Source organism: Heliangelus exortis (genome assembly GCF_036169615.1).
Source record: "Heliangelus exortis chromosome W unlocalized genomic scaffold, bHelExo1.hap1 SUPER_W_unloc_2, whole genome shotgun sequence".
Lineage (NCBI taxonomy): Eukaryota > Metazoa > Chordata > Aves > Apodiformes > Trochilidae > Heliangelus > Heliangelus exortis.
Window position 1 is genome coordinate 890,453 of NW_027285919.1, and position 26,340 is coordinate 916,792.

General features: G+C 48.7%; 3 protein-coding genes across 3 annotated transcripts; all 3 read left to right on the top strand.

Annotated features, from left to right (window-relative positions):
* Positions 1-306: 306 nt before the first annotated feature.
* On the top strand, positions 307-1,550 carry LOC139790599 (zinc finger protein 679-like). Its single transcript, XM_071732471.1, has one exon. The coding sequence runs from the start codon at positions 851-853 to the stop codon at positions 1,445-1,447; it is 597 nt and encodes a 198-aa protein (XP_071588572.1). The 5' UTR covers positions 307-850; the 3' UTR covers positions 1,448-1,550.
* An 18,342-nt stretch (positions 1,551-19,892) lies between these two features.
* Positions 19,893-20,962, top strand: LOC139790591 (zinc finger protein 3-like). The gene has a single exon (XM_071732461.1). The coding sequence runs from the start codon at positions 20,062-20,064 to the stop codon at positions 20,740-20,742; it is 681 nt and encodes a 226-aa protein (XP_071588562.1). The 5' UTR covers positions 19,893-20,061; the 3' UTR covers positions 20,743-20,962.
* Positions 20,963-25,225: 4,263 nt separating this feature from the next.
* Positions 25,226-25,987, top strand: LOC139790568 (olfactory receptor 14J1-like). The gene has a single exon (XM_071732434.1). It carries the CDS (start codon positions 25,226-25,228, stop codon positions 25,985-25,987), a length of 762 nt encoding a protein of 253 aa, XP_071588535.1.
* The last annotated feature ends 353 nt before the right edge of the window (positions 25,988-26,340 follow it).

Here is a 26,340-nt window from a genome sequence, read left to right on the forward strand (position 1 = left end):
ACTCAAGTTATCATAACTTGTTATGATAAGTTATGATAACTTAAGTTAGTTAGCTGAGAAGCTACAATCAGGGACTCCCTTAGAAGACCTCAACGCATCCCACTGGATGGCAGCTCATCCTGCATGTGGGTGCAGTAGGGGAATCCTATAGGCCATGGTGGGATTTGTTACCATGACAGGGGACCCAAACTCATATTGAAGTGGTTGGGTGGGATATAAGACCCCTGATTCATCCCAGGGGTTTAAGACAGCAGTGGGGGAGTCCTAAATTACCTCTTGCAGTGTTCGGTGTCCAGTGTCCAGTACAACTGGGCCATCACAGCTCAAGCCAGGAGTGGCTGAAAACCACAGCACCCCCTGCCCCACACAATGGCCCCTTTGGGTTTTGGTTGCACGTGTAGCTCCTAAAGATGAAGTAAATGATGATCAGTGGGTGTCCAACTCTATGGCTACCCTCCCTATTCCACCTCGCATTCCATTTTCACCTACAGTATGTTTGATGTAGGTTTTGGCTGCCACCAAAACAAAAAAAGCCCAACCCTTGTTTTGTCACCATACTATGGCTTCTTTCTGAAACACGGGATGTCTCCATCTGGGCAAAAAACTCTCTGGGAGTCGTAAGGATAGGAAAGATTTTGGTATAAGTGTAATTTTGAAAATCATTGAAATCCATGCAGGAGAAACGTTTGACACCAGTGAGGAATGCGGGAGAAAGTTTAGGATCCACTGAGCCTATCTCCACCATCAGAAAATCCACTGGGGTGAGAGACCCCAGAGGTGTCCTGACTGCGGGAGACGGTTTAGTGACAGCTCGGATCTAGTTCAACGGTGACACCATCACACAGGCACCATGTCCTACACCTGCCCTGACTGCGGGAAAGATTTTCGGTGGAGATCAGCTTTAATCAAGCATCAACGGATCCATACGGGTGAGAAACCCTTTAAATGTTCCGAGTGTGGGAAGGAGTTTGCCCAGAGCTCCCATTTATCACAGCATCGCCGCACCCACACAGGAGGGAGTCCTTATAAGTGTCTGGAGTGTGGGAAGGTTTTTTCCCGGAGTTCCAATTTATCACGCCATCACCGCATCCATACAGGAGAGAAGTTGTATCCCTGCACTCACTGTGGGAAAGCCTTCAACAACAGCACGTCTTGGATTAATCACCAACATGTCCACACTGAGGAAAAACCCTACACGTGTCCCCACTGTGGGAAAGGCTTCACAGCCAGCTCAAGTCTCACCCGACACCGAGGGATCCATAGGGGTGAACGTCCCTACAAGTGTCCGGGGTGCGGGAAGAGCTTCACAGCCAGCTCAAGTCTCACCCGACACCTACGGATCCATAGGGGTGAACGTCCCTACAAGTGTCCTGAATGTGGGAAAAGCTTCCGTCAAAGCTCCCATTTGAAGAACCATCAACGCCTCCATACCAGTGAAAAACTTTAAAGCAACTCCCAGTGCAAGAAGAGATTTTACTGGAAATTAGATTTCATCCGTCATTACGCGACCCATCACAGCCATCACCAAGTATGAAGGGTCAAGTTGACCTCATTTTGTGAGCTCCATCACACCAATGATGCTATCTTCATCTTCTTGTGGAAAACAAAATGGAGTCAGCTCAGGAATCACTTCATATCCCATCCAAAATTTGACTTCTAATATCTGTTTCAGCGTCATGAGGGCTTTTTTCCAAATAAGGAAAAAACAGAAAAGTATTTCCAATTATGACACCCTCCTAAAGGGATGTGGCAGGACGGGATCCTGGACACTTTTCCTGCACACCAGGCTGAGCGTGCAGCTGAGGGAGCAGTAGAAGAGGGAGGCAGCAGACTGCAGGACAATGCTGACAGCAACAGAGCAGGATCTCTACTACATGGTTTTACATCCTTCCAGGGATGGTGATTCTACCACCTTCCTGGGCAGACTGTTCCAACACTTGACTACTCTCTCAGAAAAGAAATGAGAGATCTGACCTAAACCTCCCCTGGTGCAACTTCAGGCCATGTCCTCTTGTCCTCTCATTGTTCACTTGAGAGAAGAGGCCAGCACCCACCTCAACACAACCTCCTGTCAGGGAGTTGGAGAGAGCAAGAAGCTCTCCTCTCAGCCTCATCTTCTCCAAACTGCACATTCCCAATTCCCTCAGTCTCTCCTCAGAGCACTTCTTCTCCAGACCCTTCACCACCTTGTAGATGCCTGCAGACTCCAGGAGCTGGCACAGCTCTTCAGAGGAGCGTTACTGCTCCTTGCCTGTCAGGAGGGATGCTTCATGAGCTCTCCTGAAACCTCTGTGACACCAGGGGTGATGTGATGGGACACCTCGAGCAGCCTGCAGTAAGGCTTCTGTCAGCTGTCCCCTGAAATAAGAGAATTACATCTCGAATGGTTTCTCACGAGGATGGAACAAGCTGGTGACAGCTCAGTAGACAAGAATCTGGAAGAAAAGCCCCAGAAAATCTTCCCTGCTTGATTGATTCATTTCTTGTGAAGCAGTAGACTTAGAGAAATAGAAGTAGTAGTTTAAAGAAACATACATGCAATGGTTTTACAGAAGTAGAAGTACAGAAGTTGTAGAAAAGTATAAGCAATATTTTAAGGGAGTCTCATGGAAATTTACTAGCTGACTAACATAGGTAGGTGTGTGTATGGCAATGATACATGTGATAATGGAATATAATTACTATGGAAAACTTATCCATGAGAGAAGATAATGGGATAAATAACTGTTGCTGAAATCTGCAGAAGGAGCAAAACTGAGACAAAATTAGTTATGAGTTCTTTTTGTATTTTTATCTGTGCTGCATTTGTGTAAGTTTTCCATTCTTATTTGGTTTTGTTATGCTCTACTGTTTTAAAATTTGTGATCACCCTTCATAGTGAATAATGTTAGTGCATGTAATGCCACAAAGAAGTCAAAGAATGCCCTTTTAGTGTCCTAAAAGACATCAATTTGTAAAGTGCACCTCTTGAACCTTTGAATTAGAAATGGCTTTGTAGAACTAAATTCACAGGCACATCAAGTCCCAAGGATGTTGCTACAGAACCCTTAGCTTTGGAGGTGACACTGCTTGAAGAACAAGAACTCTGCACATCGTACATATCACCACTGCCTGAAATGAAGAAGCTTCAGTGAAGATGCTAAGCTTGTAGCCATCATGATATCATTGCCTTATGATATTGCCTTATGAAATCATCGTGCCTTGTGATATTTGGAAACAGGGGGTTAGGGGATTGGATTGTTGAGATGCAAGAGTACTCATTTGAGTATGTGGTTTTTGTGATCCAAACAATCAGCCTTTTTGATTGCACAGCCTGAACACTGAAGTATCTACTTTTGTGCTTTTAGAATATCTATATTCATGCATACTTGTGAGTGATTTGTGTTCCCTAAAAATTACTTGAAAATAAACTTCAATTCTTAGAGCACCAGAATTGATATTTTGACTGTAGAGAAAAAGACCTTGAGTGTCATTTCATCTTATTGTGATCAAGGGGTACTCGCATGGTGTCAGGAGGCTGTCACTCCTTGTTTACCCTCCAAGGGTAATTTTTCCCTGAAAGGGAAGCACTGGCCTGGGAGATGGAATCTCCTTTGGCTGTTGTCTGGGTCAGGCCATGGGATGTGACAGTCCTGTGCTGTTGTGCCAGCAGCAGGTGGTTGTGCTGGAGTGCCCTGACATTTCCTGTAGCTCCCCAGGGCTGTGCTTGGCCACTCAGTTGAGCAGCTGCCCTGACTGAGGTTGGAGCAGCCCTGGCACCTCCAGTGTCACCCGTGGCTTGCGTGGGAAGAGGAGGGAAAGGAGATTCCCCCTGGCACTGCCTGGGTGTCCAGTGGGAGAGGGGGAGAAGCAGAGGTTGTGTCTCTAGAGGGGAAGTGGCTGTGCTGGAAAGGAGGGAGGGAGGGGACATGAGCCATGACTTCAGTGTGTGTCCCATTGGGTTCCTGGGGAGCCCCAGGGAGAGCTGGAGGGAGCCCCGAGAGAGCTGAGCAAGTGGCCAAGTCTGGTGCTGGTCCTGTGCTGCTGGGCCGGGCTCCTGAGCCTGAGAGAGCTGCTGGCAAGCAGAGAGTGCTGCAGAGAGAGAGCTCTGGGCAGGAGCAGCTCCTCTGCAGAGCGCAGCAGGGCTGAGGGCACTGCCTGCAGGCAGCAGGGCAGGGCAGAGAGAGGAGGGAGAGAGAGAAGAAAGGCAGCCTGGGCTGGGAGGAGAGCTGAGAGCTGCCTGGGCTGGGGGAGAGAGAAATCTTCCCAGCCTCTGCCATGGTGAGTCTCTGGCTGCAGGGCAGTGAAGCTCGGCTTCCTGGAGGGGGTCTTCCTTCTACAGCTGGCAGCCTTGGCCACAGCTGCTGGGATCCCTCCGGAGGATTTTGGTGGGCAGGAGGAAAGGGTTTGGCAGAGCAGGGCTGTCCTGGAGCAGCGTCAGAGGGAGAGGCCATGGGGCTGCCTTCTGCTGGGGATGGCTGCAGGGGCTGAGGGGGTGTGTGCAGGCAGGGGTGGCCAGGGCTGTCCTTCAGAGCAGGGTCCTGCCTGCCAGGGGCTGTGTGCTGGGGCAGGGACTCTGCTGCCTGCCTGCCTGCCAGGGGCAGCTCTCAGCCTGCCCGGGGAGCTCCCTGGTGCTGGCAGAAGCTGTGGCTGGCAGGAGACAGGGAGCACTGGGCAGGGTCCTTCTGGTTTTATGACGTTTCTGTGTAGGATCACTACTCATGGATTCAAAATCATACCCAGATTATTTTAGAAGGGATTTTTATAATCATTGTCAGGGCATAGATTCCAGCTGGGAAACGTGGCCTTCCTCGGGTTGCACTTGTCTGTCTTGTAAGGGTGGGAGGGAAACTCATCTGTGGAGGTGAGATCAGTGTCTGTCAGTCCCTACACCATCACTCTCCTGTGTGCAAGGAACCTCAGCCAGTGCTTTCACCCTCCTTTACCCTACAGACACATCCAGCATCAGCTTCCCAGCTCCATCAGGGTCTGTGTGACAGCACAGCCCTCAGGCAGCGCATGAGGTCTGGGGTGCTGGGCACCTCCTCCTCCATCTGCTCACAGGAGAGCTGAAGTGCATCTGTGCTGCCATGTGCCCACCTCCCCCTGCCAGGGGCTGGAGGTGCCTGCCAGGCATTATCACCACCTGGGAGGGGTTGTGCAGGGCTGGGGGAGGGAAAGGCTTTCCTGAGTGCCTTTCCTCTGCCTCTCTCCATGCCCCCCTCAGCTGCTCTTGCTGTTGATGTCAGGCTGGGAGCGAGAGTTTCAGCTGCAGGCACAGCTCTTGGGGCTCCTGCCATGCAGATGGTTTCAGGCAAGGAGGTGTCCAGCTGTGCTCTGCCCTGGGAAGCTCTGGGCAGTGCAGTCTGAGTGAGGCTGGGCAGGGAGCTGACCTCCCTTCATCAGATGCCCTCATTCCATCCCTGGGCTGTCTCCTTGGGCTGTCTGTCCAAGCTGGGAGCTGCCTTCCAGGGGGCACAATGAGCCTGGTGTGTCCTGGGCTGGAAACAGGGTGCTGAGAGCTTGAGAAAGGGTCAGAGACTGAGTGCTCTGAGCTGGGTCCCTCTGCTCTCAGCAGGGAGAGGCAGAGACACAGCCCAGCTCCCCCTTCTCTGCATGCAGCTGCAGGCAATGCTCTTTGCTCACTCTGTTCTGCCTCAGTGCTGCAGCAATGCTGAGGGGTTCTGATACCCAAGAACACTCCCCAGAGGAGATGGGGGGAGCTATAAAAAACAAACCTCTCAAACTGCCTTCTGTTTTGCGGGCTCTTTTATGCAGAGAGCACAGAACATGCAAGACTTTGGCATCACCAGTGATTGCATATGAATAATTTCTACTCTGATATTGGTCCCTGACCCCATAATTCCCATGAAGCACCCATTGCAGGGCTGGAAAAACTCCTTGGCAGCCAGTGAACAGAGTCCCTGCTGCAGACACAAACATCAACAAGCAGGGTTGTAGCCATGGGCTTTAGGGAAGAACTCCTAGAAAAATTGGTGTGTAGGATGGAGATTTGGAATGGGAAGTGGGTTTCATTTCTCGGAAAACTGTCTCCTAAATTTTTTGTGTTTCCTCCTCAAACAGCTCCCCATGCCTTTTACAATCAGCAGATGTCCAACAGCAGCTCCATCAGGCAGTTCCTCCTCCTGGCATTTGCAGACAGGCGGGAGCTGCAGCTCTTGCACTTCTGGCTCTTCCTGGGCATCTACCTGGCTGCCCTCCTGGGCAACGGCCTCATCATCACCACCATCGCCTGTGACCACCACCTCCACACCCCCATGTACTTCTTCCTCCTCAACCTCTCCCTCCTCGACCTGGGATCCATCTCCACCACTCTGCCCAAAGCCATGGCCAATTCCCTCGGGACAACACGGACATCTCCTACAAGGCATGTGCTGCACAGCTCTTCTTCTTTGTCTTCTTCATCTCAGCAGAGTTTTGTCTCCTGACCATCATGTCCTACGACTGCTCCGTGGCCATCTGCAAACCCCTGCACTACGGGACCCTCCTGGGCAGCAGAGCTTGTGTCCACATGGCAGCAGCTGCCTGGGGCTCTGGGTTTCTCAATGCTCTGCTGCATACAGCCAATACATTTTCCCTGCCCCTCTGCCAGGGCAATGCCCTGGACCAGTTCTTCTGTGAAATCCCCCAGATCCTCAAGCTCTCCTGCTCACGCTCCTACCGCATGGAAACTGGGCTTCTTGTGGTCAGTGTATGTCTATCTTTTGGGTGTTTTGTTTTCATCGTGGTGTCCTATGTGGAGATCTTCAGGGCTGTGCTGAGGATCCCCTCTGAGCAGGGAAGGCACAAAGCCTTTTCCACGTGCCTCCCTCACCTGGCCGCGGTCTCCTTTTGGGAAACTGTCTGGAAGAAAACAGACATGTGAGCAATCCTGATTATTTAATTTTAGCTAGAGTAAGCTAAGGGCCTTGAGACCCAGTTGCAAGGTTACTGAAAGATGAGTTATGGGAAAAAGATAAGGGAGCTGGCAGTAGAAAAGAAGAATAACAGGATAATGAGGAAGCCAGCAGAAGTTCTGTGAGAACAGAATTTGTGTCCAAGATATAGTCACCTGCAAGATATCGTTATATAAACAAAGGCTCTATATAAAGCGAGTGTCCACTGTTAATAAACGACTTCAGTTTAACCACATTGGTGACTGCGTGTCGTCCTTTAAGCCTCCGTGGATTTTTTCCCTCATTTGGTGCCCGAACAGGGACCCTCTCGCTGTTGCTTCCAGGAGAGATGAAGACAGCTGGGATGAGAGGGCAGCAAGAAAGCCAACTGAAGGAACGGTGCGGCAGGAGCGGAGAAGCCAGTCGAAAGGAGACTGCTGCCCTGGCGGTCTGTGTAGCTGGTGCCCGGCTACTAAATGAAAGAGGTACCTCAGAATTGAAGAATCTTGCCAAGAAAAAGGTGAGCGGCTGGGGAGGAGATGGGGGTCTACACTCTCTAAAGAGGAAGAGGCAGTAGTTAAGCTCCTCCAATGTATTCTAAGAGAGGTTTATCATACGAAGGCAGGACCTTACGAGAATTACTGAAATGGGCACAGGATAGAGACTTGATCCCCTTGATGGGTACCGTTTTTGAGTTACCTACTTGGGAAGCCATAGGTACTGCCCTATGGGATAAAATTAGCCATGGAGATAAGGAGGCACGACGTTTAGCGACACTCTGGAAATTGATTAGAGAAACCTTAAAAGAAATGAAAAGTGAAAGAGCAGCAGCCTCAGCGTTTGCTGCCTTAACACCTGATCTACCAATACCGATGAATGCTCAAAATATGGACTTGACCTCTAAACAGTTATTAGAGACACCTAAAATACCCCCACCAGCACCTGCAGGGACTATACTGATTCAAGCTCAGCCAACTGTGCCAATTGACCCTGGGGGGTCGGATGAAAAGCAAAAATGGGACTGAGAAGCAAAAAGAAATGCGACTGAAAACACCACCAGAATCATCGGAGGACCCAGAGGGAGAGAAGCCGGAGAACACAGGTGAGGAACCTTGGAATGCAGACCCCCCCCTCCTGCCCGCCTGCCACGGCTCCCGAACACTCTGCCACCTCTGCTTCCTCTCCACCTCCGATGCCTGATTTATCTTCTTGACCACAGTTGCCATCAATTAATCCTCTGCTTCACCTGTCAACACCATCAGTGCCTGCTATAGAGCAACAACCAAGGAAAGAACTGGGACTCGGACACTAGCAACTCAGGGAACTGCTGAAGAAACTGAAAGAACTGGAGACCAAGGATGAGTATACCCCTGAAAAAACCCTAGTTTTTTGCTCTGGGGAACACCCTGAACAACCCAGGGGCACTAATCCATTTTTATCCCCTGATCCGTTCCCTATCCCTGCTCCTACTTCCCTTAACCCTTTAACACCCACTGCTCCACCTCTTCCAGATCCAACATGGGGAGGGGAGGGGGGGTGGGGGTGGAAGTGTGTATCCAGTAACTAGGTGGAAGGGAATTATTCAAAATGCTATAGTTGAAGGAGAAATGGTTCCCAATATGGGTCCGATGGCTTTTCCAGTGATTGTGGGACCAGGAGGAGGAGGTCAATGGGTCACATTAGATTGGAAAATGATAAAAGAAGCCAAAGCTGCCATTATGCAGTATGGTTTGAAATTGTCATTTGCTCAATCTATTTTGCAACACCTTTTTGCTGCTCAATTGTTGACACCATATGACAGAAAAATGCTCATTAATACTCTGTTAACTCCTTCTCAACAACTGCAATTTCATCATAAAAGGCAAATGCTGTGTGAAAATGAAGCCGTGATTCCTAGACAGAACACCGATGCATTATACAGAGTACGAGCACAAATGTTACTTGGTGCTTGTCCTTTTGTATGTGCAGATTTGCAGGCGTGGTTTCAAACTGAAGTGTTACAACTTTCACAAGAATTGGTGTATAAAGCTTTGCAAACTGTGCATGATCCTGCACAAGCAACTCCCTCTTTTACAAATATTAAACAGGGGGGAGCAGAGCCATATCCAAAATTTGTGGATCACTTATATTCAGTGGTAATATCACATCCTGATTTGACAAAAGAGATGAAAAGAAAATTTTTTATATGTCAGCATATGACAATGCTAATGAAAAAAACTAAACGTGCATTAGGACTACTCCCAAAAGGTGCTACAGCAGCCCAATTGTTAGAAGCTTCTGAGCAAATGCTAGAAGCAGATAAAGCTGCTTAAGGACCATCATTGCAATATGGTTCTCAATATTGATTTATATTGTGGTGCATGGTGCACTGGTGTTTCATACAGAGATTAAAAAAAACCAAAAAAGCCCAAAAACAAACAAACAAAAAAGAAACTTGGTAATTACACTTGAGTTTTGGTTTGGGAGATTGTACCACTTCATTTTGTTTCAGTCTGACTCCACCAGATTTTAGTAGCAATAGCATTTCATTTTTGAGTCTTCTAGTGGTTGTTGTTAATTTTTCTCATATACTGGTGAGGAGTAAGAAAAAAAAAACCAAAAAAAAAAACAACCCACAGTTATGAGAACGAGTATGCCTTTTCGGAAGCCGAGAGTTGCTGCGGAGAGTGAGAGCTGCTCCTGGTACAGAGAGCACCCCCACTCCTGCCTCCGCAGCCACTTCCCGCCCCCCCTCACACAAGGGCACAACTCAGATATGGCCGGTGAGCATCACCAGTGTATCTGCTACAGCTGCAGCTGCTGTCTCTACCCCCACTGACACTGCTGCTGCTCAGAAAATGAGCCCTGCTGCAGACACCACAGCAGAAAAAAAAAAAAAAAAAAAAAAAAAGGTGGGGGGGGAGGAGTGTGCCTTTGCTGTTTAAAGGCTTGGAATTCTGTCTCTAAACAATTTTATTAGGTCTTTTTGGGCCTCAATTGGGCAACCATGAAGGAAACCAGGACTCCACTGTGCCATGACCTGGGAGGGGTCTAGGGATGCTTTTGGGGCCCCACGACCAATTTTTGTCCGATAAACCTCCTCTACCTTCTTGGTTCTATGCACCAGTGGACACCAGACTTTCCTCATACTAAAAAGGTATTTAAGTCCTTCCACTGCAGTGTGAAATGTGCTTTTCATATTGTATTGATAATAGGCTTTCGTTAATGTTGTAATTCATGTGATCGTTTATATGTTGATTATGGGATCCCTCATTTATATCTTGATTGTTGATTGTGCTATTCTGTTGCACTGCTAAGCAGATGAACTTAACTTCTCATATTTTAACACAGATGCTAAAAGAGGTTGATAGTGTCAGACATGCAGTTTTATAATATCGTGCTGCCACTGACTTTTTATTATTAGCTTTTAGGTTATGTTTGTGAAGACTTCGATGGAGTGTGTTTGCATGAATTTATCTGATCATTCAGAGTCAATTCACAACCAAAAACGATTGATTAAGATAACATGAAAAATTAGCTGTTGCATATACTGGGTTAAATTAATGGTTAAATCACTTAAGGATATGGGGATAGCTTAGAGATTTAATTAGACAAGGTTTATCAATTTTATTTGTTATTATTGGTTTTGATGCTTTCATATTATTAGTATATTGTTTATGGCAATGTATTATTAGCATGTTATTTCACGTGATGAAGTAAGTCAGGATTGCTCAAAAACAAAAAGGGGGATATGTTGGAAAACTGTCTGGAAGAAAACAGACATGTGAGCAATCCTGACTAGTTTTAGCTAGAGTAAGCTAAGGGCCTTGAGACCCAGTTGCAAGGTTACTGAAAGATGAGTTATGGGAAAAAGATAAGGGAGCTGGCAGTAGAAAAGAAGAAATAACAGGATAATGAGGAAGCCAGCAGAAGTTCTGTGAGAACAGAATTTGTGTCCAAGATATAGCCACCTGCAAGATATCGTTATATAAACAAAGGCTCTATATAAAGCGAGTGTCCACTGTTAATAAACGACTTCACTTTAACCATATTGGTGACTGCGTGTCGTCCTTTAAGCCTCCGCGGACTTCCCACAGTCTCCCTGTTCATCAGCACAGCCATCTTTGCCCACCTGAAGCCCCCCTCCATCTCCTCCTGATCCCTGGACTTGGCAATGGCAGTTCTGTACTCGGTGGTTCCTCCAGCAGTGAACCCCCTCATCTACAGCATGAGGAACCAGGAGCTCAAGGGTTCACTGAGGAAATGGTCAGGGTTTTTCAGCAGCCATAGGTGTCGTCCTGTCCTCTTCAGATGACTCACAGTGTGTTTCAGGACATTGAAAGATTGTCTTTCTTTACCTTATTTCCTTTTCCTTCCACTGTTATTTTAATTTCTTCAAAGTAACATCATTATTCATCCCTCGTCTTTTAATATGCACTCATCTGTAGGCAGCAGGTGCGCATGCCCGGGTTCGGAGGGTGTGGTCCCGGAAGAGGTTCCAGAGCCAGGCGGATCGAAGTTAGTTCTCTGATACTAATCTGAACCAACACTAGCTCGATTGACTCTGCTCGCGAACTGAGCTCATGCCCACGGCGAGATTCGTCTCACGCAACATCTGGTGGAGAATGCGGGCAGCAATTTCGGTCTAAACCGTCTCCCCGAGCGTTTTGTCCGAAAGTGACCCTTCTCCACAGACCGTTCGATACCCCGAAAGATTCGGGTAAGAGAAACCTTTTCTTCTCTTCAACATCGACATCAGTAAAACCGATGATGGGATCCTATGCAAGCAAACCTACCGGCACCGCCATTGCCGAGCAGATTGTAGCCCAGGCGGAAAGGCAGGAACCCCTCCGCCTGGGACCTCTGGGGGGAGGTGTATAATCTGCTGGCAAGTCTCCACTATAAGGAGGCCAACGGCGACATTATTGGTGCGGACAACACCTGGCGGGTCGTTTGCAATCTATTAGCTCTTATGAAAGCCGAAATAGAAGTGGCAATTGTCACCGCTGCGGCTCTGTTACGAAAGACCGAGGCATCTCCCCCGAAGGAAATGCCTGCTGCGACCCCCTCGGCACCACCCTTCCAGGGGGAGGAGCCCGAGAGAGCGCCAGCCGTGGCCCCCTTGGCGCCACCCCTGGAGGAAGGGAAAAACGAGCAAGTATGTCTGGAGCTGACCGGTGGCAAGCCTGCCATAAAGGGCATGTCCGGAAAGCCCCACCAAACCGTGACCGAACTCCTATCGGATATCGGCCCGGAAGTCGAAACACCAGAAAATGATGGGGCGGAAACCGCAGCTTGCAACACCTCCGGCTGCCGCGGAGAGTTACCCCCGCCGCTGCCCCCGGCCCCACGGAAGGCTGCAGAGAAAAAAGCAGCCCCTCAACCAGCGGCTGTATCTGCGCTGGAAAACAAGATATCGGCCCTGCAAGACCAGGTCACTCGGGCCGTGCAACTAATAGAGAAGCGGGATGTTGAACATCGCCCAGCTTTTCAGCAGTACAGGAACCCACCAGATGTTGCATGAGACGAATCTCGCCATGGGCGCGAGCTCGGTTCGCGAGCAGAGTCAATCGAGCTAGTGTTGATTCGGATTAGTATCAGAGAGCTAACTTCGATCCGCCTGGCTCTGGGACCTGCTGGAACCACACCCTGCCGAACCCGGGCATGCGCATCTGGGCTAGCCCCAGCTGGGCACAGGCGGGGCAAACACCGGCAAATCTTGGCACCTGCTGCCTACACTCTGGCAGGCTCAGGGGAGCCCATCAGTGTGTGAAGGTATTTTGGGTTTTGCTTCTGACTTTGACTTTATCAGAGATTTTTTTTTTTCTTCTCTCAATATCTGAAGTTCATTTACTGGGCCTCAAAAGGCCACAGGAGCTGTTCATCTTTTGTTTTTTCCTTCATGTCTTCAAGACGTGTAGAACTCCTTAGAGTTTTTAATTTTGTTCCCGGTGGATATCAGGAGGAAGATTTCAATGTGCACTTTTGCACTCTCAATTGAAAGGGAATATTTCATTATTTGTACTTCAGAGGAGAGGTTCTAGCAGCATTCTCCAAGTGATAATGACCCAGAGGGTCTCCTCAGGAGGTCTGCACCAGCAGGAGAAGCAGCTCCTTGAGGTCTGACCCTGGATGGACACCCTTGCTCCTCACCTCCCCAACCCCACCACTGCTCTCCTTGGCCCCTGGCACTTGCATCACTTCTCCTCCCATCAGACTTCTTCCCTGCTCTCTGCAGCTGGATGGTTCAGCTCCTTTGCACCAGCTCCCCCCTCTTTTCCTTAGAGAACTGCTGCACACGGGCACAGCAGGAGTTTTCCTCTCTGCAAACAAAGCAAAGCAAAGCATGATAAAGTTTCATGGCCAATCCAACACACTCCTCAACCATAGGCTAAGTACGAGCTGTCCCTCATGAGGTCACCTTTCTACAAGGGATAATCTTTTAAGAAATTGTTTGTGACTTCCAGGATCTAAAGGGTACCCACTGTTCCTTTGCTATCGCATCTCTAAAGACTGAGAATACAGAATGGCTGCATGCTTTGCTTGGCCTTTCAGATAAATCCTTTGTAGCGGGGTTGATGAAAACTGAAAACCAGCAGGTGCCAATTGCTACTTCAATAGTGCATCGAAAAGAGTATCACACCAACAGGGATGCTGTGATCCCCATTCACAAGCTGATCCGGCAGCTAGAGAGCCAAGGAGTGATCAACAGGACTCACTCACCCTTCACTCGTCCCCTGTGGCCAGTGCCAAAGGCTAAGGGAGAGTGGAGGCATCATGGAGATGCCCACGAACCTTCACGTCGAGCTACTGAGGAACATGGAAACAACCAACGAGGAGATGATGCTGCTCAAGTGTTCCAAAGAGATCTTGACTGGGACCATAAAGGTGAACTGGTTTTAGCTAGATGGGCCCATAACACTTCAGGTCATCAAGGCAGGGATGGAACACACCGATGGGCTCGTGACCAAGGGGTTGATTGACCTTTGGACACTATTGTGCAGTTATCCACCATTGTGACATATGTTCTGCAATTAAGCAAGCGAAAAGGTTGATACCTCTGTGGTATGAGGGGAGATGGTCAGAATATAGGTATGGGGAGGCGTGGCACATCGACTGTGTCACACTGCCTCAAACCTGCCAGGGTGAGCCCTGTGTGCTGACAATGGTGGAAGCAAGTACAGGATGGCTGGAAACATATCCTGTGCCTCATGCCACAGCTTGGAACACCATCCTGGGCCTTGTGGCTACATGGTCCACCAGAAAGAATTGAGTCAGATAATGGAACTCATTTCAAAACAGTCCTATGGGTAACTGGGCCAAAGAACATGGTATTGAGTGGATATACCATATCCCCTATCATGCACCAGCCTCAGGGAAAATTGAAAGGTACAATGGACTGTTAAAAACTACCTTATAGGCAATGAGTGGTGGAACCTTTAAAAACTGGGACAAGCACTTGGCAAAAGCCACCTCGTTAGTTAACACCAGGGGTTCCATCATCAGTCCAGCTGGTCCTGCTCAGCTAAACCTTTCACACACATTAGATTGGGAAAAAGTGCCTGTGGTGCATGAAAAGAATCTCCTGGGGAAAACAGTTTGGGTTTTTCCTGCCTCAGGCAAAGGCAAACCCATTCGTGGGAAAGCTTTCACTCAAGGGCCTGGACACACTTGGTGGAAGATGGAGAAGTACAATGTGATTATGTATTCACAAAGGAATCAAACACTAGGTGAGAATAAATAATTTTTGCATGGTTAGCTCAACCAGTAGAGTATGGAATTTTCAGGGTCGTCAATTCATGCCCCACATTAATTGCTGTTATGTGAATTGTTGCATAAACTAACAGTGTTCTGTGAGTGTTTTTCAGGATAATGTTGTGGTGATCAAACCAGAACTGGTTTCATCAACTGGCATCCAGTAACTTCCTCAAATTAATATCTGCAATCTGAAACCTGTGGACCATGGACATGAACTGCTGCAATCATTTCTTGCTTTAAGAGTCTGCTACAATACATGAACATCTGCAATCATAAACTAAATTAACTCAGTGGGTTTTAGTAGAGAGAATTAGTAATAATTTCTGTATAGGTGTATTTAGGGATAAGAGATAGTAATGACTGGAGCAGACACAAATGCTATTGAATAAGGGGTGGAAAGTCCTGGTTTGGGCCAGGATAAAAGTAGTTTTCTGTCTTGTATTTTTGCTTTCAGCTAAGTCTCTCCTAAGCAGCTGCACTTGCTGAAATGAACAGCCAGTTTCTCAGTCAGTGTCTGCTTCTAGGACTGATAGGACTCGATGTTTATAGTTAGAGCTGGAGAATGGTCTGCAGAGCCAAGGCTTTCAGCTGAACAACTGGAGTCATGGCCATCAGGATAGCTCAGTCTCTCTCTTCTCCATCAGCTCTATCTCCTACCTCTCCAGTCACTGTGCTGGAAGCTGTCTCATGCCCACCTCAGGGTGAGAAAAAGAGAGGGGGTTTTGAGGACAGGATCCCAATCACAAAGCATCCAAAGCATTCTCCAACCCTTTGCACTCCAACAGCCATGAGGGATTGCTCCGTTGTGCATTGTAAAATTTTATTGAGTATTTTCTTGTTAAAAATGACCGAGACTCAATATTCTGTTAATGGTTTAATTTAATTAATAAAATTGAAATTGATTAATAAAGTTGAAATTGCAATAAGCAAAACAGCGCTGGGTGCATGGGGAGTCTCCGCTCCACTCACACGAGCAACCCCTAAAACTCTGGAATTACCTTTTATTGATTACAATTCTATGAATATTCAAAAGGAGATGGGTTCACATCCATGTTCATAGGGATTACATCATGCCATTATAATATTCATGATAGGTGGAGTCCGGGCGAAGTCCTCTTTTGGGGAGATATCTGGGGGTCGTCAGGGGGTCTTTGGATGAAGTAAGAGGTCTTCCTCAGGCTTGAACTTTTTACCTTTCTTGATTTTGCTGACTTCATTATATTGTTACAAGGAGATATCAGACCCTAGCCATAACTTTCCTCTTATCTGCTGGTTGTGACATCTTTATGTTCTTCTTGTGCAGATGTTCACATTCCTTTGTTAGCCTTGGCAATGTCTTGTTTTAAGAACAGGACCTGCACTTTTAAATATCTATGAGACAGAAGATAGTCTCCTCAGGGCCTTGCATTGTTCACACTGTTTCAGTGGAAAATTACATGTCTCAACTGCCTTGCCTAGCCCCCTGTTCACTTCTTACTCAGTTTAATTCTTTTCCTGACTTTTACTGCTAAGGAATACAAATTCATCAACAGATGTTACAGGGGAGTTGTGCTTCCCCTTAATTGGTTGTGCTTCACAAATTTAACCCCTTAAAAGGTGTTAAATTAAGCACCTTTTATATCCAGATCAAATTCAAACTCAGTTGCCGCAGATTCAGACGAAATATTTCCTCAGTGTTCCTCAGGATCCCAAAATCCAGGTTCTTCACTCTGTTCAAAAACCAATCCCCACCCAGAGCAGAGATATTTGGTTTATTAAGATCTTCCCAGAAAAGGTGCCAGGAGACATTTCCCCAAAGCCTTTGGAGAAGACATTAGGGTTTGCTGTGCAGACCAAAGACACAGAAGAACCTTCAGGGCAGTAAAGGCTGCCTTGGTCATTGTCCTCCTGATTTACACCTGAAAGCACTGATTCAACAGCTTCTTATTTCCAGGCTCCTGAGGTCTTTGTTTTGTGATCAGGTCAGGAAGTGTGTCCTCCCATTCCCTCCTCCCCACCCCCTTTACACCAGCCCTTTAGGTTTTTAAGCTTGGAATAACTTTTGTGGCTGTTAACCCTTTTCTTTCAACAACAAATCCCCCTCATGAGACTCATGGGGGTATTTTCCAACCTGGCCTTGAGCAGTTCCAGGGATGATTCTGTGATAAAATGTGTAACCCTTGGAAATGATGAAGGGGGTGTCAGGTGATCATTCCCAAAGCTCACATACCTTTTGACAAGCCTTGCAGTCTAGAAAGGTTTTGAATCACTGGAGAATCTGTTGGAGGGGAAAGGGGGGAATGAATGAATCCCTGAGGGTTGCAATGAGGCAATGTCTTAATAGCATCATAATAATAATGATCTAATATTAACAATGATTATGATGGCTCCTCTGGGAAGGTGACAGTCATGGTAAGTAGAGGAGGAGGTCCCAGGTGTGAGAACATTGCCTGGTAGGACTGGACACACTGGGGAAGACAGCCATGGAAGAAGCCAAGCCATGCCCCCAAACTTTGACCATAGAATGATCTGGGTTGGAAGGGACCTTGAAAGTCATTTAGTCCATACAGGGAGACTCCTGGTGATCATACTGTGGAACACTGGGCTTGGCAGGCTCAAAGCATCTTCCATGGATTTGAGCCCATGGTCACATGTATTGCTCTTTCCGGAGCAGGAGAGAACCCGACACAGCACTTCTGATCTCCCTTGATCTGGTTTAGTTGGAGTCTGAAGCCTCCAAAAACTTGAGGTGCTCTGAACAGAAAAAATATATTTTAGAGTGATTTCTGTCCCAGGATCAGAAACAAGCTGAGTGTGAAATGGAAATGGAGGAAAAAGAAGAACCTTCAGGGCAGTAACCCTGACCTGGGTTGGTCATTGTCCCCCTGAGTTTACACCTGAAAGCAGTGAATTAACAGCCTCTTAACTCCAGGGCCTGTGAGCTTTGTGTTGAGGTTGGGTCAGCACCACCCAGCTCTGATGTGTCCCCTCCCATGTGGCCCATGCCACAAACCTGATGCTCCCAACACCCCCAAGACACAACCCTGGTTTCCCCCCCCCTTCCAACTTCCAGCTGCCCCCCCTGGGCAAGTTAATTACTGCTGAACACCAGGGGGGGTGTGGCTAAGCCAGGTCTCTTGGGCTGCAGTTTGCCTGCAGTGTGCCTGATACCTGCTCCTCTTGTCTTGATAAGATAGCTGAGGGCACTTACACTGGGGGGTGGAGACTTGCATGTATATGTGTGGCAATAATCAATGGCAAGGTTAGGACTAAGTCTTTTGTCCTTGGACATTTTGTTGGTGTTGTCTTAGCATTTTCAGTGCTATGTTTTGATGTTAGGCTACAAGGACAGTTTGTTTGATTGATTATTTGTTGATTGATGATAACGATGGCTACTCTGGGAAGGTGAAGGTCATGGCAAGTAGAGGATGAGGAGGTCCCAGGTGTGGGAACATTGCCTGGTAGGATGCGACCCACTGGGGAAGGGAGCCATGGAAGAAGCCAAGCCATCCCCCAAAACTTCAGTCATAGAATGATTTGGGTAGGAAGGGACCTTGAAAGGTCATCTAGTCCAACTTCCTGCTCTACAGGGAGGGTGTGTGTGGTCATACCGTGGAACACTGGGGTTGGCCACGTGAGAGCAGCTGCCCTGGACTTTAGATCATGGTCACATGGATCCCTCATTCCAGAGCTGTGGAGAACCCAACACAGCACTTCTGATGTCCCCTGCTCTTGTTTAGTTGGAGTCTGCAGCCTCCGAAAACTCAAGGTTCTGTGAAGAGAAAAACTATTTTAGAATGAATTCTCTCCTATGAGCAGAAACAAGCTGAGTGTGAAATGGAAATGAAGGAAGAACCTTCAGGGCAGTAACCCTGACCTGGGTTGGTCATTGTCCCCCTGAGTTTACACCTGAAAGCAGTGAATTAACAGCCTCTTATCTCCAGGGCCTGAGGGCTTTGTGTTGAGGTTGGGTCAGCACCACCCAGCTCTGATGTGTCCCCTCCCATGTGGCCCATGCCACAAACCTGATGCTCCCAACACCCCCCAGAACACAACCCTGGTGTCCCCCCCCCTTCCAAATTCCAACCTCATCCCCAGGTCCGGTCCCTCCCCCCCGAGGCCCCTCCCCACCTTTTCTTTCTCCCCCTGCTGCTTCCCGTGATCGCACTGCAGCTCCCGGGAAGTTTCGCTCCTCCACCTTGGGACTGCACCCACACCCCCCGCCCTGCAGCCAGGACCCCCCAACTGGTGAGTGCCAGAGCATCGCCCCCCCACCCCCACCAGCTTGAGCTGTGTCCCCTCTGCAGGTACTGGGAGGTGATGGGAGGTGATGGGAGGGGAGTGGTTATCCCAGTACTGCCCAAACTGGGGGCGAGCAGCACAAGATGGGGGATGGAGGGGGATGGGTGAGAGGGGGGAACTAAACTTATCCCTGGGGTGAGGGTGGTGGGATTGGTGACCCTCAACTTTTTAAGGAGGGTGGAGGAGCTGTGATTGGGTCTCCCCCCACTTCATCCGGGGATTCCCAACTCCTTCTGGTTTGCAGGGCTGTGATAGGGGATCCCAAAGTCATCCCAATGGTTTGGGGGCTTCAGCTGGAGACCCTCAAATCACCCTGGAGCCAGGGGTAATGATGGCAAGTCTGGAATACTTCCAGGGGACTTAATAATCCCAGGGCTGAAGAGCCAATATCAGGGGCTCCAAAAATTTCTCAGGAGATCCCACCTCATCCCAGTAGATGGCAGCTCATCCTGCATGTGGGTGCAATAGGGGAATCCCAAGGTCTTGGTGGGATTTGGTACCATGATGGGGAATCCAAGATCATACAAAAGTGGTTGATTGAGATATAAGGCCCTGAATCACCCCAGGGGTTTTAGGCAGCAATGGGGGAGACCTAAATTACCTCTTGCAGTGTCAGTACAATTGGGTCATCACAGCTCAAGGCAGGTGTGGCTCAAAACCCCAGCACCCCCCGCCCCACAAAGTGGCTCCTTTGGGTTTTGGGTGCCAGCGTAGATCCTAAATAGGAAGTAAAAGATGATCAGTGAGTGTCCAAGTCTATGGTTAACCTCTCTATACCACCTCACACTCCATTTTCACTCACAGTAAGTTTGATGTAGGTTTTAGCTGCCCCCAGAACACAAAAACGCCAAACTCTACTTTGTTAGCACACTAGGGCTTCTTTCCCAAAAATGGGGTGACTCAGTCTGGGAAAAAAACCTCACTGGGTGCCTTAAGGAAAAGGAAAGCTTTCAGTCAAAGTGTGATTTTGGATAAAAATAATTGAATCCATCCAGGATTAAAATTTGACACTGGCGAGCAATGCAGGAGAAGGTTTAGGATCCGCTCAGCCCATCTCCACCATCAGAAAATCCTTCAGGGTTAGAGACCCCAGAGGTGTCCTGACTGCGGGGGACAGTTTAGTGACAGCTCGGATCTGGTCCAACGGTGACACCATCACACAGGCACCATGTCCTACACCTGCCCTGACTGCGGGAAAGATTTTCGGTGGAGATCAGCTTTCATCGAGCATCAACGGATCCATACGGATGAGAAACCCTTTAAATGTTCTGAGTGTGGGAAGGAGTTTGCCCAGAGTTCCTCTTTATCAAAGCATCGCCGCATCCACACGGGAGAGAAACCCTATAAGTGTCTGGAGTGTGGGAAGGAGTTTTCCCGCCGATCCAATTTATCACAGCATCGCCGCATCCACACAGGAGAGAAACCCTATAAGTGTCTGGAGTGTGGGAAGGAGTTTGCCCACAGTTCCCATTTATCACAGCATCACCGCATCCATACAGGAGAGAAGTTGTATCCCTGCACTCACTGTGGGAAAGCCTTCAACAACAGCACCTCTTGGATTAATCACCAACATGTCCACACTGGGGAAAAACCCTACACGTGTCCCCAGTGTGGGAAGGGCTTCAGAGCCAGCTCGAATCTCACCCGACACCTACGGATCCATAGGGGTGAACGTCCCTACAAGTGTCCCGAGTGCGGGAAGAGCTTCACAGCCAGCGCAGGTCTCACCCAACACCTACGGATCCATAGGGGTGAACGTCCCTACAAGTGTCCTGACTGTGGGAAGAGCTTCAGGCGAAGCCACACTTTGAAGAACCATCAACGCCTCCATACCAGTGAAAAACATTAAAGCTACACCCAGTGCAAGATAAGATTTTACTGGAAATTAGATTTCATCTGTCATTACCTGACCCAGCACAGCCATCACCAAGTATGAAGGGTCAAGTTGCCCTCATTTTCCAAGCTCCATCACACCAATGATGCTTTCTCCAGCTTCTCATGGAGAACAAAATGCAGTCAGCTCAGGAACCACTTCATGTCCCATCCAAAATTTGACTTTTTATATTTGTTTCAGCGTCACGAATGTTTTTTTCCAAATAAGGAAAAAACAGGAAAGTATCCTCCTAAAGGGATGTGGCAGGATGGGATCCTGGACACTTTTCCTGCACACCAGGCTGAGCGTGCACCTGAGGGAGCAGTAGAAGAGGGAGGCAGCAGACTGCAGGACAATGCTGACAGCAGCAGAGCAGGATCATCTCTACTACATGGTTTTTAAATCCTTCCAGGGATGGTGATTCTACCACCTGCCTGGGCTGACCAGTCCAACACCTAACGACTCTCTCAGAAAAGAAATGAGAGATCTGACCTAAACCTCCCCTGGTGCAACTTCAGGCCATGTCCTCTTGTCCTCTCATTGTTCACTTGAGAGAAGAGGCCAGCACCCACCTCAACACAACCTCCTGTCAGGGAGTTGTAGAGAGCAAGAAGCTCTCCTCTCAGCCTCATCTTCTCCAAACTGCACATTCCCAATTCCCTCAGTCTCTCCTCAGAGCACTTCTTCTCCAGACCCTTCACCACCTTGTAGATGCCTGCAGACTCCAGGAGCTGGCACAGCTCTTCAGAGGAGCGTTACTGCTCCTTGCCTGTCAGGAGGGATGCTTCATGAGCTCTCCTGAAACCTCTGTGACACCAGGGGTGATGTGATGGGACACCTCGAGCAGCCTGCAGTAAGGCTTCTGTCAGCTGTCCCCTGAAATAAGAGAATTACATCTCGAATGGTTTCTCACGAGGATGGAACAAGCTGGTGACAGCTCAGTAGACAAGAATCTGGAAGAAAAGCCCCAGAAAATCTTCCCTGCTTGATTGATTAATTTCTTGTGAAGCAGTAGATTTCTAGAAATAGAAGTAGTAGTTTAAAGAAACATATATGCAATGGTTTTACAGAAGTAGAAGTACAGAAGTTGTAGAAAAGTTTAAGCAATATTTTAAGAGAGTCTCATGGAAATTTACTAGCTGAATAACATAGGTAGGTGTGTGTATGGCAATGATACATGTGATAATGGAATATAATTACTATGGAAAACTTATCCATGAGGGAAGATAATGGGATAAATAACTGTTGCTGAAATCTGCAGAAGGAGCAAAACTGAGACAAAATTAGTTATGAGTTCTTTTTGTATTTTTATCTGTGCTGCATTTGTGTAGATTTTCCATTCTTATTTGGTTTTGTTATGCTCTACTGTTTTAAAAGTTGTGATCACCCTTCATAGTGAATAACGTTAGTGCACGTAATGCCACAAAGAAGTCAAAGAATGCCCTTTTAGTGTCCTAAAAGACATCAATTTGTAAAGTGCACCTCTTGAACTGAAGAAGCTGGAGTGAAGATGCTAAGCTTGTAGCCATCATGATATCATTGCCTTATGATATTCCCTTATGATATCATCATGCCTTGTGATGTGTGGACTCATGGGGTGAGGGGATTGCATTGTTGAGATGTCATTTGAGTATGTGGTTTTTGTGATCCAAGCAATCAGCCCTTGTGATTGCACAACCTGAACACTGAAGTATCTAATTTTGTGCTTTTATAATATCTGTTTTCATGCATACTTGTGATTTGTGTTCCCGAAAAATTACTTGAAAATAAACTTCAATTCTTAGAGCAACAGAATTGATGTTTTGACTGTAGATAAATATTTCATTTCATCTTATTGTGATCAAGGGGTACTCGCATGGTGTCAGGAGGCTGTCACTCCTTGTTTACCTTCAGAGGGTAACTTTTCCCTGAAAGGGAAGCACTGGCCTGGGAGATGGAATCTCCTTTGGCTGTTGTCTGGGTCAGGCCATGGGATGTGACAGTCCTGTGCTGTTGTGCCAGCAGCAGGTGGTTGTGCTGGAGTGCCCTGACATTTCCTGTAGCCCCCCAGGGCTGTGCTTGGCCACTCAATTGAGCAGCTGCCCTGACTGAGGTTGGAGCAGCCCTGGCACCTCCAGTGTCACCCGTGGCTTGCGTGGGAAGAGGAGGGAAAGGAGATTCCCCCTGGCACTGCCTGGGTGTCCAGTGGGAGAGTGGGAGAAGCAGAGGTTGTGTCTCTTCAGGGGAAGTGGCTGTGCTGGAAAGGAGGGAGGGAGGGGACATGAGCCATGACTTCAGTGTGTGTCCCATTGGGTTCCTGGGGAGCCCCAGGGAGAGCTGGAGGGAGCCCCGAGAGAGCTGAGCAAGTGGCCAAGTCTGGTGCTGGTCCTGTGCTGCTGGGCCGGGCTCCTGAGCCTGAGAGAGCTGCTGGCAAGCAGAGAGTGCTGCAGAGAGAGAGCTCTGGGCAGGAGCAGCTCCTCTGCAGAGCGCAGCAGGGCTGAGGGCACTGCCAGGGTATCTGGGGGAGATGAGCAAGGCAGAGAGAGCTTCAAGGGGTGAAGATGGAGGGAATGAGAGGAGGCTCAGTAGAGGAGAACCTTCCCAGCTTCTGACATGGTGAGTGTCTGGTGCAGGGCAGTGAAGCTGGTGCAGTTGCTGGAGCCATCTCCTAAAGCTGCAGAGCCAGAGCTGCTGGGAGCTGGAAGGGGGGAAGGGGCTGGAGGTGGAAGGGGAATTGTGAAGAGGAGGGAGGAGGTGTGTGCAGGCAGGGGTGCCCAGGGCTGTCCTTCAGAGCAGGGTCCTGCAGCCCAGGGGCTGTGTGCTGGGGCAGGGACTCTGCTGCCTGCCTGCCTGCCTGCCAGGGGCAGCTCTCAGCTGGGCCGGGGAGCTCCCTGGTGCTGGCAGAAGCTGTGGCTGGCAGGAGACAGGGAGCACAGCGCAGGGTCCTGGTGCTGCTGAGAAAGGGATGAATTGCTCAGGGCTGCTCACAGCTCCAGCTGATGTCCAGAAGATTTCTGGGGGGACTTTTCAGGAGTCTCTCCAGGGAAGGGATTACCTGCTCCAGTCTGAGCTCTCCTCAGGCTCTGCTTCAACTTTTCTCTTCAGGGCTCAGGTTGGTGGGATGGAAACTCAGCTGTGCAGAGGAGAGCAGGGGCTGAGACTCCTCAAGCATCACCTGGACTGGGAACCTCCGGAAGTGCCTCCACCCCCCAGCAGCTCAGCTCAGCCTCCCCTTTCCATTGTCCTCGGGGGTGTGTACCCTGTTCTTCAGCTTCTGCAACCCCGAGTGGCTGCAGGGCAGAGCTGAGCACACGGGGGCTGGGCTGGGCTCTGTGAGCAGGGGCAGGAAGGGAGACGGGGCCAAGGAACCAGCTCCTGGCTGGGGCAGCTCCAGGCAGCAGATGTGTCCATGGCAAGGAGGTGTCCATCTTCCCTCTGCCCTCTGGAGCTCTGGGCAATGCCCTCTGTAATGCTGGGGAGGATCTGACCCTCCCTTCATCAGACCAGCTCCCCCTTCTCTGCACGCAGCCACAGGCAATCCTCTTGCCTTGCTCTGTTCTCCCCGAGTGCAGCAGAAGTGCTGGGGGTTTGAGACATCCAAGAACATTCCCTGGGAGTGATGCGGAGAGCTGAAATAAAAATGCAAACCTCCCTGAAATTGGCTTCTGCCATCCTGGTTCCTTAGTACTGGGAATGCAGATGCACGTGACCCCTTTTGTTTAGCTCTGCTTTCATGTGACAGACTTCACCACTAACAGTGTCTCTTTTTTGGGGGTTCCTCTTGAGCTGCAGTCTGCCCCTCAGAAGGAAACAGATGAGAGCAGAATTGATGGAGAGATCACATGTCCTCACTGCTTTACCAGACTGACACTTTACCTCCAGATATCCCTTAAAGACCAGTAGATAGCTCAGGCATATCTGCCTTAAAAATACTCATCATTATTTATGACGTAAGTAGAAGAGAAAAAATGAAATGTCTCCCTTCAGGTATGCTCTGCAGGCTGGTACATTGAGGGTAAAAATTCTAAAATGTTTGTGGATGTCTAGAGTGGATTTATTCTGAATTCCCATCCATGTTCCTTTTTACAAATTTCTGTAGGGCAGGACTGACACCTGCAGAGCTAAGAGTGCAGCCATTTCTCCATATGACAGCATCAGCCAGCACCAACCACAGCTCATGAATGGGACTTGCCAAAATTCTTCCTGTATGGAGCAAGGTTCTTTGGGAATTTCCGTGAGCAACTGAATGGATCTTCCAAGAAAATTCTGACATTACTTATATAACATTTTCTTTCTCTGAGAGTGCACCATCCCCAGAGGCATCAGAGGTCCAACAGCAGCTCCATCAGGCAGTTTCTCCTCTAGGCGGGAGCTGCAGCTCTTGCACTTCTGGCTCTTCCTGGGCATCTACCTGCCTGCCCTCCTGGGCAATGGCCTCATCATCACCACCATCGCCTGTGACCACCACCTCCACACCCCCATGTACTTCTTCCTCCTCAACCTCTCCCTCCTCGACCTGGGATCCATCTTCACCACTCTGCCCAAAGCCATGGCCAATTCCCTCGGGGACAACATGGACATCTCCTACAACAGATGTGCTCCACAGGTCTTTTTCTTTTTATTCTTCATTCAAGCGGAGTACTTTCTCCTGACCCTCATGTCCTACGACCGCTACGTGGCCATCTGCAAACCCCTGCACTACGGGACCCTCCTGGGCAGCAGAGCTTGTGTCCACATGGCAGCAGCTGCCTGGGGCACTGGGTTTCTCACTGCTCTGCTGCACACAGCCAATACATTTTCCCTGCCCCTCTGCCAGGGCAATGCCCTGGACCAGTTCTTCTGTGAAATCCCCCAGATCCTCAAGCTCTCCTGCTCACACTCCTACCTCAGGGAAATTTGGGTTGTGGTTATAGGTTGCTGTTTTGGATTTGGGTGTTTTGTTTTCATTGTGGTGTCCTATGTGGAGATCTTCAGGGCTGTGCTGAGGATCCCCTCTGAGCAGGGAAGGCACAAAGCCTTTTCCACGTGCCTCCCTCACCTGGCCGTGGTCTCCCTGTTCATCAGCACTGGCATCTTTGCCTACCTGAAGCCCCCCTCCATCTCCTCCCCATCCCTGGACCTGGTGGTGGCAGTTCTATACTCGGTGGTTCCCCCAGCAGTGAACCCCCTCATCTACAGCATGAGGAACCAAGAGCTCAAGGGTGCTGTTAGGAAACTCAAAACAGGAATTTTTCTCAAGTAATAAAAAGCTCAATTTATCATGCATGTAACTGATAATGTGTCTCATAGCATTAATGATGTGTCTTACAACAGACTCAGCCTGCTTTATGGAGCTGCTGGGGGTGGAGGTGTTGTCTCTCTTTTACACATAATAATGATGCACACAAATAAATCTCATTGTTCGTTCCATTTCCTGTATCTTCATTTCTGGTGTTAAACAAAGCTTTTTGGAAAGTTTTTCAAATAATATCTGTGTTCTCTGGGAAGTTGAATAAATAAACGATCCAGCAGTGAGTTCTTTACCTGATGTCCTTTTTTCTGAGATTCCTCTGCTGTAATGGTTGGGTCCAGCCACACTTGGAGTTCTCTGAGAAG